Source organism: Nicotiana tomentosiformis, chromosome 6 (assembly GCF_000390325.3).
Source record: "Nicotiana tomentosiformis chromosome 6, ASM39032v3, whole genome shotgun sequence".
Lineage (NCBI taxonomy): Eukaryota > Viridiplantae > Streptophyta > Magnoliopsida > Solanales > Solanaceae > Nicotiana > Nicotiana tomentosiformis.
Window position 1 is genome coordinate 40,678,348 of NC_090817.1, and position 11,773 is coordinate 40,690,120.

General features: G+C 40.2%; 1 protein-coding gene across 1 annotated transcript; it reads right to left on the bottom strand.

Annotated features, from left to right (window-relative positions):
• Positions 1–1,553: 1,553 nt before the first annotated feature.
• LOC138894940 (uncharacterized) lies at positions 1,554–11,260 on the bottom strand. The gene is made up of 3 exons (XM_070179672.1): positions 11,219–11,260; positions 2,013–2,127; positions 1,554–1,901 (listed from the first exon to the last, which is right to left on the bottom strand). Exons 1-3 carry the CDS (start codon positions 11,222–11,224, stop codon positions 1,672–1,674), a joined length of 351 nt encoding a protein of 116 aa, XP_070035773.1. The 5' UTR covers positions 11,225–11,260; the 3' UTR covers positions 1,554–1,671.
• Between the last annotated feature and the right edge of the window lie 513 nt (positions 11,261–11,773).

Consider the following 11,773-nt stretch of genomic DNA (forward strand, 5'->3'; position numbering starts at 1 on the left):
TCACGACATTGAGTAGTGGCAAGGCAGCTTCGCAAATGCGAAGCTTGGTCTGCATTTGCAATGAAAGGTGCCTTAGAAAATATGAAGGATTTGTCGCATTTGCGATAACTGTGAAGCTGAGGCACTAATCGCATTTGGTATCGGTGGTTTGCATTTTTGAAGCTTGCAATTGTGAACAAGAGTTTGCAATTGTGACATCTGCACGTAGGTAAAATGTGGGGAAATCGGGACTTAGGTTATTTTACAGTATTTTTCATGAATTGCATTATCAAATCTAAGAATTTCAAAGTAGAAATTGAGGATTTTGGGTAGAATTTAGGAATTTTGTAAAATTGAGATTTAGACCTCAAATTAAGGTCGAATTTCAAAACAAATCACATATCCGGGCTCGGGAGTGAATGGGTAATTGGGATTTGGTCTTAATTTTGGATTTCGCCACGTGAGCCCCGTTTAACCTTTTGTTGACTTTTTCAATTATGTTAAAGAATGAACCTTCTTTCATTCGAGGGTAGTTTTAAAGCTTGTTTTGACTTGTTTGAACAATATTTGACTAGATCGATTGGTTTGGAGGTTTGATCTAAAGGAAAAGTGGTGTTGGATTGTTGATTGTGCTCCGGAAAGAGGCAAGTATCTTGGTTAACCTTGCTTTGAGGGAAATAGGGTAGAATCGAGTCTATTTTCTATGTGATCTATGTGTCAGGGGAGACGTATATGCAAGGTGGGTTGTATGTGCGTTGCCCATGGGATAAGAATGCATGTAGAATTAGCCTTAGTTGTGCCATGTTATTTGTGTATTATGTCTTACGTACTTTAGATAGATTGTTTAATTCTTTAATTTCTCGTATTCATGTTATTTTCTATTTTGAGATTATTGAGATATTGGTGTTGAGATCGTTGAATTGTTGATTGGTTGTAGGTGCTAATTGTTGGAAGATTCTCATATGACGATTTGTGTTCAAATACTATTGTTGATGTTGAGTTTTCTTCACACCTTGCTTGGTAATGCATTGTATGTGATTGCTTGGTGAGGAGGAGTGAAATGCACGAAGGGTGTTGTCGTGCTTGTGAGGAATAGTGATTGTGCACAAAGGATGTTTCTGTGCCTTATATATATATATATATATATATATATATATATATATATATATACTTCTTGAGTGAACATGAGGATATGCACGAAGGGTGTTTCCGTGCTTGTTATTATTTTATAATGTGAGGATGAGAGTAAAAGCATGAAGGGTAATGCCGTGCAATTATTTTTACATTATACACTACTAAAAAACAGCAAATTTGTGACCATCAAATCAGGCGGAAATTTTCGACTAATTCTATCGCAAATCTTAAATAAATATTTTAGAAATTTTTAATTTGCGACCGAATTAGTCTCAAATCTAGGTAATTCCTGGTTAAATTTGCGATTGATTCGGCTGTAAATCTGGGCATTTTTAAGCAGAATTGTGTTGTATTTCTAATTACACCACGTGCCAAATAAAACAGCCAACCAAACACCTACCAACCAACCAAAAACCTAATATAACAAAACAAATCCAATATTTACTACAAAACGAACACTAATATTTATAACAATTCAACCAACTAATAAAACAACCAACTATCAAACAACATAAATTACACATGTCTCTAACTTCAACTCTAAAATATTCAAATAGCCTATTCAGAATCAGTCTCCTCCTCAGACTCAGACTCCATTGCAGCTCCTTTCTTGCTTTTCTTTTTTAACAATTTTTGGATCAAAGCCTGAGTTGCTTGAAATTCTTGCGATATTTGATACACTTTTTGACGCATAGCTTCCATGTCTTCTTGGAAAACCGATGCCCCAGTGAATAATGCTGCTGGTGGACGACTGGAGGATGGTTGTACTCTAATCCCGTAGACTTGACCTTTATTTATTATTTTCATGGAAAATAAAGAAAAGGAAGTAAAAGAATTAAGAAAACAAACAAGCAACTTTCAAACTAATACCAAAATAGATAATTACATAATATTTATACCTTTATTCATGCCACCAGCTGGCTGTGTCCAAATTGCAGTCATATCCTCCGGGGCCGGCTGAGTTCCTTCAGGCTGAGTTTGTCGCCATACATCAAGATCAATATGATACTTGTCCTGAAATAAAAATAATACACGTTATATAAATAAAATAAATCAAGAGGGAAAAATAATATAGTGTTGGTGTTGGGATCGTACAAGTGTCTCTGAAGCACGCGATTTGACCCATCCTTCTTCTTGTTCTTGTGGGTCTCCGCAAAGACCTCAGCATAAGTCACATCTCCCCCACGTTCCCTTTCCTTAATATTAAGAAGTAATTAGATATATATATATATATATATATATATATATATATATATATATGTGTGTGTGTGTGTGTGTGTGTGTGTGTGGTGTGTGTGTGTGTTCAATTTACATACTTGTAAAACTAAGAATATTTTATAATGAAATTACCATTCTCAAATGATGGGCTGCAAAGCTAATTGAACCTCTAGTATGCAACGCTCCACCCTTAGTAGAAGCTCTATTTAACTCTGCATGTTCACTCTTATTCTGTCACGACCCAAATTCTCCCTCCGTGAAACGTCATGACGGCACCTAGTCTCTACGACTAGGTAAGCCTAATACTTGCGGAAATGAAATGAAAAACATGAAAATTTAACAACTAACAGTAACAGACATTTTAATAAGCAATTGAGATGCTGCTTGGCATATACAATAATAAACTCTCAAAATATACATGACACTCCCAAGACCCGAAACACCGTAAGTCACAAGCTTCTACGAAGTTCTAACTGTTCTATACATCAGTGTCTATAGAAATAAGAAAAGAATCAACATAAGGGGATAGAAGGGGACTCCGAGGATCGGCGGGCGCGGGCAGATGTACCTTGAAGTTCTCCGAAACAGCAACAACTGCAACTAAGGACGAGGCTGGTAAAAGGAACCTGGATCTGCACACAAAACTCATGTGTAGGAAAGGGCATGAGTACACCACAGTGGTACCCAGTAAATGCCGAGCTTAACCTCGGTCGAGTAGTGACGAGGTCAGGTCAGTCCCACTAGTATATAATAATAAAAATAGGAGAATAAGCAGTATAATAAGAGACTAAGGTTCAATGAAGGAAAGCACAGTGAAATAACATAACAGTGCATGGAATTTAAGCGACAAGGGATCTCCCGAGATACCGTCTCGTAGTCCCAAAAGTAAATATGCAGGGAGAACTCCCGAGGTACCGCCTCGTAGTATCAAAGTAAATATGCAGGGGGATCTCCCTAGAAACCGTCCCGTAGTCTCAAAAGTAAATATGCAGGGGGATCTCTCGGGATATCTTCCCATAGTCCCAAAAATAAATATGCATGAGGATCTCCCAGGATACCGTCCCGTAGTCCCAAAAGTAAATACACAGCGCAATCAATTACAAAACGATAGTACAAGAAGAGAATCTATAGTCTAGACTAAGTATAAGTCGGGAAAGAAGCAGGAATTCAATAGGCATGCTGCAAAGAGTTCAATTAGGCAAATAAGGCACGTAGACATGTTATTCTAAGCTAACAGGGTAACTATGCATGCTAGTATATTCAATTAAGGTGGAAATAGGGAATTTCTCAGGAAAAAAATTAGTTTTTTCAACAAATATCTCGTATACGCACTCGTCACCTCGCGTACACGGCGCTCACATAGTAAAATCAGTACCAAATCCTAAGGGAATTTCCCCCACACAAGGTTAGGCAAGCCACTTACCTCAAACCAAGCTCAATCAATCTGTAACAATGCTCTTTCCACGAATATCAGGCTCCAAATGACCCAAATCTAGCCAAAATCAATTACATACCATAAATACAACTATAAGAATTAATCTAATTAATAAAATCAAAGATAAAGCAAGAAATTGAAAAATCGCCCTAAAAAGCCTCCCCGGGCTCACGTCTTGGAATCGAGTAAAAGTCACCAAATATGAACACCCATTCACTCACGAGTTCACTTGTACCAAAATTATCCAAATCCGATGGCAAAATCCCAATCCAAACCCAAAAATCTTAGTTGAAGAACTTCTTCCCATTTTTCCCAATTTTCAACCCAAATCCTAAATTTAATGATGAAATTAATCATAGTTTAATGGGATATAACCAAAATCAAGTGTAGAATCATTACCCAATCGATGTCTCTGAAAATCCCCCAAAATCTCATCCAAATCCGAGTTCCCAAACTCAAGTTTTGATAAAAATGGCCAAACCCTCGTTTTTGAAATACTTAATACTGCCCAGTTATTCCTTAATTGCGATCGTGGAAATAGCCTCGCAATCGCGAAGAACAACTTTGCTGCCCCAAAAATTAACTCTATGCGAACGCGTAAAACACCACGCGAACGCGATGCTATGACGCTCATACTTATGCGATCGCGAAGAACCCTACGCGTTCACGGTGAGCAAATTGCGTGGCCCGGCTTTGGTCCACTTAACCCTACACGAACGCGACCTTGCCTCTTCGTTCGTGAAGCACCACCTCACTTCACTACGTGTTCGCATGCCCCTGTCCACGAATGCGAAGAACAATTCCATCCTCTCGCCCAGCTAGCTTACGCGATCGCGGATCACCCCACGCGATCGCGTATAAGGAAACCAAAACTCAGACACCAGAAAACTTCAGCAACCCCCTAAGTCCAAAGATTACCTAACGGAGCTAACGGAACTCCATTCTAGAGTCATTTTCACACAGTTCTGACTACGGTCCAAATCCTAAGGCTTAAACCTCCATTTAGGGACTAAGTGTCCCAAAACACTCCAAAAACCAAAACAAAACCTCCCGGCAAGTCACAATAGCAGAAATAGATATGTGAGAAGCAGTTAATTGGGGATCGTGGCTATAACTCTCAAAATGACCAACCGGGTCGTTACATCTTTCCCCTCTTAAAAAATCGTTCGTCCTCGAACGAGCATAAAGACATACTTGAAGTGGTGAAAAGATGAGGATAACGGCTGCGCATAACATGCTCTATCTCCCAAGTTGCCTCCTTGACCGGCTGACCCCTCCACTAAACTTTCATGGAAGAAATGTTCTTTGACCTCAGCTTTCAAACCTTCCTGTCCAAAATAGACATTGGCTCCTCGACATAAGATAGATCCTTGTCCAACTGGACTGAGCTGAAATCCAACACATGAGCCGGATCGCCGTGATACTTTCGGAGCATAGAAACATAAAATACTGGGTGGACCCCTGCAAGACTGGGAGGCAAGGCAAGCTCATAAGCAACCTCCCCAATGCGTCTCAATACCTCAAATGGGCCGATAAACCGTGGGCTCATCTTGCCCTTCTTCTGGAACCTCATAACGTCCTTCATAGGCATAACCCGGAGCAAGACCCGCTCTCCAACCTTGAATGCAACATCACAAACTTTTTGGTCCGTATAGCTCTTCTTTCTGGACTGGGCTATGCGAAGTCGATCTGAATCACCTTCACCTTATCCAGGGAATCCTGAACCAAGTCTGTACCCAATAATCTAGCCTCACCCAGCTCGAACCAACCCACTGGGGACCGGCACCGCCTGCCATACAAAGCCTCATACGGTGCCATCTGGATGCTCGACTGATAACTGTTGTTGTAGGAAAACTCCGCAAGTGGTAAGAACCGATCCCAAGCACCCCCCAAAATCTATCACACCAGCGCGGAGAATATCCTCCAGTATCTGAATAGTGCGCTCGGACTGTCCGTCTGTCTGAGGGTGGAATGCTGTGCTCAACTCAACCCGAGTACCCAGCTCATGCTGTACAGCCCTCTAGAACCATGATGTAAACTGCGTACCCCGGTCAGAGATGATAGATATCGGTACGCCATGAAGCCTAACAATCGCGCGGATGTAAATTCGAGCCAGGTGCTCGGAAGAATAAGTAGTCATCATAGGAATGAAATGAGCTGACTTGGTCAGCCTATCCACAATCACCCAAACTGCACCAAACCTCCGCTGAGTCTGTGGGAGTCCAACAACAAAATCCATAGTTATCCGCTTCCATTTCCACTCCGGAATCTCTAACTTCTGAAGCAACCTTCCCGGCCGCTGATGCTCATACTTCACCTGCCAGCAATTTAGGCACTGAGCCACATACTCCACTATGTCCTTCTTCATCCTCCTCCACCAGTAATACTGCCTCTAGTCCTGATACATCTTCGCCGCACCCGGATGAATAGAGTACCGCGAGCTTTGAGCCTCCTGAAGAATAAACTGACGCAAACCATCTACATTAGGCATGCATATCTTGCCCTGCATCCTCAATACGCCACCATCCCCAATAGTGACCTCCTTCGCATCCCCATGCTGAACCGTGTCCTTAAGGACAAGCAGGTGGGGGTCATCATATTGACGCTCCCTGATACAATCATAAAGAGAAGACTGAGAGACTACATAAGCCAATACTCGACTTGGCTCAGAAATATCCAATCTTAAAATTTGGCTGGCTAAGGCCTGAACATCTAATGCTAAGGGTCTCTTTGCTGCTGGAAGATATGCTAAACTCCCCAAACTTTCCGCCCGGCGACTCAAAGCATCGGCCACCACATTGGCCTTACCCGAGTGGTACAAAATGGTGATATCATAATCCTTTAGTAGCTCCAACCACCTCCACTGGCACAAATTAAGATCCTTTTGCTTGAACAGATGCTGCAAACTTCGATGATCAGTGTAAATCTTACAAGGGACACCATACAAGTAGTGTCGCCAAATCTTCAGGGCATCAACAATAGCTGCTAACTCAAGGTTGTGGATAGGATAGTTCTTCTCATGCACCTTTAGCTGTCTCGACACGCAGGCAATCACCCTACCGTCCTGCATCAACACCGCGCTAAGACCAATCCGCAACGCATCACAATATACAATGTAAGACCCTGAACCTGTAGGCAATGCCAATACTGGGGCTGTAGTCAAAGCCGTTTTGAGCTTATGAAAGCTCTCCTCACACTCCTCTGCCCACCTGAACGGAGCACCATTCTAGGTCAGCTTGGTCATAGGTGCTGTAATAGATGAGAATCCCTCTACAAAGCGACGGTAATACCCCACCAAACCAAGAAAACTACGAATCTCCGTAGCCGATGATGGTCTAGGCCAACTCTGCACTGCTTCCACCTTCTTCAGATCCACCTTGATCCCATCACTCGATACTACATCGCCCAAGAATGCCACTGAATCTAGCCAAAACTCACACTTAGAAACTTTTGCATATAACTTCTTTTCTCTCAAGGTCAGAAGCATAGTCCTCATATGCTGCTCATGATCCTCCTGAGTCCGGGAGTACACCAGAATGTCGTCAATAAGCACAATGACGAAAGAGTCAAGATAAGGCCGGAACACACTATGCATTAAGTGCATAAAGGCTGTTGGGGCATTGGTCAGCCCAAAAGACATAACAAGAAACTCATAGTGACCATATTGGGTCCTAAAAGCAGTCTTCAGGATGTCTGGCTCCCGAATCTTTAACTGATGATAGCCTGAACGTAAGTCAATCTTGAAGAACACTCTGGCACCTCGATATTGGCGAACGCGAAGAATAATTCCATCATCTCGCCCAGCTAGCTTATGCGATCGCAGATCACCCCACATGATTGCGTATAAGGAAACCAGAACTCAGACACCAGAAAACTTCAGCAACCTCCTAAGTCCAAAAATTAACTAACGGAACCGACGAAACTCCATTCCGGAGTCGTCTTCACACAGTTCCGACTATAGTCTAAATCCTAAGGCTTAAACCTCCATTTAGGGACTAAGCATCCCAAAACACTCCAAAAACCAAAACGAAACCTTCCGGCAAGTCACAATAGCAGAAATAGATATGGGAGAAGCAATTAATAGGGGATCGGGGCTATAACTCTCAAAACGACCGGCCGGGTCGCTACATCTTCTTCCACTCAGGGATGTTCCACTTCGCCAAGAGCTAACTCCAGATATCTTCATGTATCCAATCAGGCCCGGTGCCACCTCTCCTAGAAACATGATGTGAATCTGATATCCGTTTTTGTGCTCTCTTCTTGAAGTTCTCATTCACCAGATTTTCAAGCGTAGGCTTCCGTACGCACCTAACCTGCAAATATGAAAAAATAATATTAGACGAATGAGTGTAAGTATTAATAAAAATTAATTTTATTCTTACCTTCAATTATTGCCACATATTCATTCTGATCTGGTACAGTAACTGTCTCCGGGAATTCTACGGCTCATGAAAAAATGGCTTCATAGATTCCACCACTATATGTGTGGCCTGAAAGGATGGCAAAAACCTGCATTTAATTTAACATTTAAAATGTCATTAAATTCATCATATGCAAAATTTTATTGAAAGATTTTAAAATAAAATTGAAGGAAACCTCACCCATCGCCATGGGGAACGATAACCAGCCGATGAAGATGATCGTACTGTATATCCCTTCCAGTACACTGTCTCACGGTACCAGCAACCATAGAAGTACTGGTAGATGGGGATGCAGCTGCGTGAGAGCCTCCAATATCCAAGTTAGATATACTTGGAGTGGATGATGATGGAGATGATAATTGAGTGGGCGATGTATGAGGCACAAAAGATGAACCACCATGTTGGCTACAATGATGGCTCGGGGATGAAATCGGTGGTGAGCCACCGAACTGACTAGCAGCATCACGCGGGGAAGAAGCTGGGAAATGAGGCACGGGTATAAAATTAATGGTGGTTGAAGCTGAGCCACCATGAGAAGGATGGAGTAATACTGAAGCGAGCTAGACGGGGGAGGGACTTTGAAAAAGTCACATGACTGTGAAGCTGGCATGGAAGGACGAGTAGGCATAAGAGGAGGGCTCATATTTGGTGTAGGTGGAGGAAGTTGACTTGATCTAGGTAAAGTGTGTTTTTTCTTCTTAGATTATTTTATTTCCTTACCGCGAGAATCCATCTGTGTAATGAATATAAAATATTTACATATAAAAAAAAGTTAACATAACAAATATAAACATAAAGTATACATAATAAATATAACAATATAAACATAAAAACGAAGATATCATTAATAATATAAAGTAACTTTATTACATATTACAATGAAGCACATCCTAACATATAAATACTGAACAAGTCATAAAATACACAAATAGCTTAATCATCATCACTTGTTTCATTTTTATTTTATTCATCATATAACTCTTCATCGCTTGTTTCATTTTCATCATATAATTCTTCATCCTCGCTTGTTTCATGTTCGTCAATTGAATCTTCATCCTCATTTTCCATTGATGTTCCCTCACCATGCTCTGTTAAAATTGATCTTAGGACCGAAGGATCGAATTCTTCGTATAGGCCGTTGCTATCCTTCAATACATTTGCTAATTCATCATCCACTATTGTTTCAACACTTGAAATATCATTTTGATACGCTATATCCAATGCATCCTCAACTTCAACTCTACCCACTAGCTTAGATTTTATCACTACCCGCCATGCAGACTTATTCTTGTACAAAGGATAAGGTACATAATATACTTGTTTCACATTTTGTGCAATTATAAATGAGTCATAGAGTCTATACCTCCCCGTGTGCTTTATTTCAACAATTTTGTATTAAGTATGCACTTTCGTACCTCTATTTGGTATTGGATCATACAACTTACACCAAACGAGTACCAATATTTTCTTCGGCCAACCCACTTTATACTCAAGTTCTATGATCTCTTGAAGCACACCATAATAATCTATATCCCCATCGGCTTTCACACACACACCATTATTATTTGTTTTCTTACCCTTAGACCATTCTTCTGTATGAAACTTGTACCCATTGATATAATACTTAGACATCTTTCTGACTCTAGGATCAGGTCCCCAAGCTATATCTTGCAAAAATTAGTCATTTACACCATTAACTGGATTATGAACCTATAAAGGGTAAAATAATTTAGAATTATTTAAATATATATAACTTATTATAATTTACCATTAATAAAATCATATTAAAAATTAAGTAACACTTACAAATTCTTTAAACCATTATGAAAACTTTGAATAAACAAGCTCTTGCCCATATATACCCAAAAACCAACTGTCCGACAAAATAAAAAATGTCATTACTTAAAACTATGATGAATCCTTAATATATGTCGGTAATAATATAAATGTATACTTACTTATAGTAAGGTTGGACCTTTGGGAAATTCAAAAGCACATGTGTTGTAGCTGACTTTAGTTCTATCTCACTCAAAAGCTGTTTTGAACTACGTTTTGGACCGCCTTTACCTGGTTGATTGAATATGGAAAATGGTGGATACGAAGGATCGATGCCTCCATCGTCATGCCGATCAGGTCTATTTCTCAAACATGGCACATCATGTTCAAAATAATATGAACAAAAATAAGAAATTTCTCTAGCCACATATGCCTCACAAATCGATCCTTCAATCCTAGATCTACTTTTGACAGTCCGCTTACATTTGTCAACAATCCTAAATATTAGCATTAGTTTTAGATAGAATAATGTTAAAATTAAACACATAAGGATTAATGATTAATAGTCATTAGTTACCTCTCAAATGGATACATCCATCTGTATTGAACTGGTCGTCCAAGCCATGCCTCTTGTGCAAGGTGAATTGAAAGATGTTCCATCATGTCAAAATCGTGGCTTTTCATAGACGTCAACTTTCCTTCTTTCATGTCAACACACCTAGACAGGTTTGATGCATACCCATCAGGCATACTCAAATTATTAACCCAATCACAAATCTCTCTTCTCTCCTCCAAGGTGAAGGTAAAACTGGCCTTGTGTTTCTAAATCTTGTTGTTCAAATATGTCAGGTACAACTCACTTTGCCTACAATATTCCTTTAAGTCCACCTTGGCCTTCAAGTTATCCTTTGTCTTGTTGTTGACATCCATCACAGTATTAAACAAGTTGTCAAAAAAGTTCTTCTCGATATGCATGACAACAAGATTATGCCGAAGAAGATTGTGCTTCCAATAAGGTAACTCCCAGAATATGCTCTGTTTAGTCCAGTTGTGTGTAAACCAAGTATCTTATTAGCAGAGGGATACTCTATTACCTTAGGTAGATCCCTAACTCTGTTCCAAATCTCTTCTGGAGACAAGACGGATGGTGGCTCCTCATAATCAGTTTTGTTCTTCATAAATGCACTAGTATTTCTCCTGAACTCATAATCCATTGGCAAGAAGCGGCGATGACAGTCAAACCATGTGTTCTTACCTCCATGTTTCAAAGTGAATACCTTTGTATATTCCATACAAGCTAACTTTCCGGCAGTCAACCATCCGGACATCATTCCATAAGCAGGAAATCATTTATAGTGCACATCAAAGCAGCACACAATCTGCAATTTTGCTTAGTTGATACATCATATGTTTCTACGCCTTGATGCCACAATAACTTCAACTCATCAATCAAAGGGTGTATATAAACATCAATCAACCTTTTTGGATTGCGTGGACCTTGAATAATACAAGTTAGAAACAAATATGGACTTGTCATACATAACTCAGGTGGAAGATTATACGGCGTAACAAACACCAGCCAACATGAATATGGTGCAGCAGGGACTGCAAATGGAGTGAATCCATCAGCGCATAATCCCAACCTAATATTTTTTGGTTCACTAGCAAAGTCTGGGAACACCCTATCAAAATACTTCCATGCTTCTCCATCTGATGGATGACATAGAACACCATCTGGCCTTCTATGCCTATAATGACATCTCATATGAGGAGCGGAGCTCATTGATGCATACAACCTCTTTAACCTTGG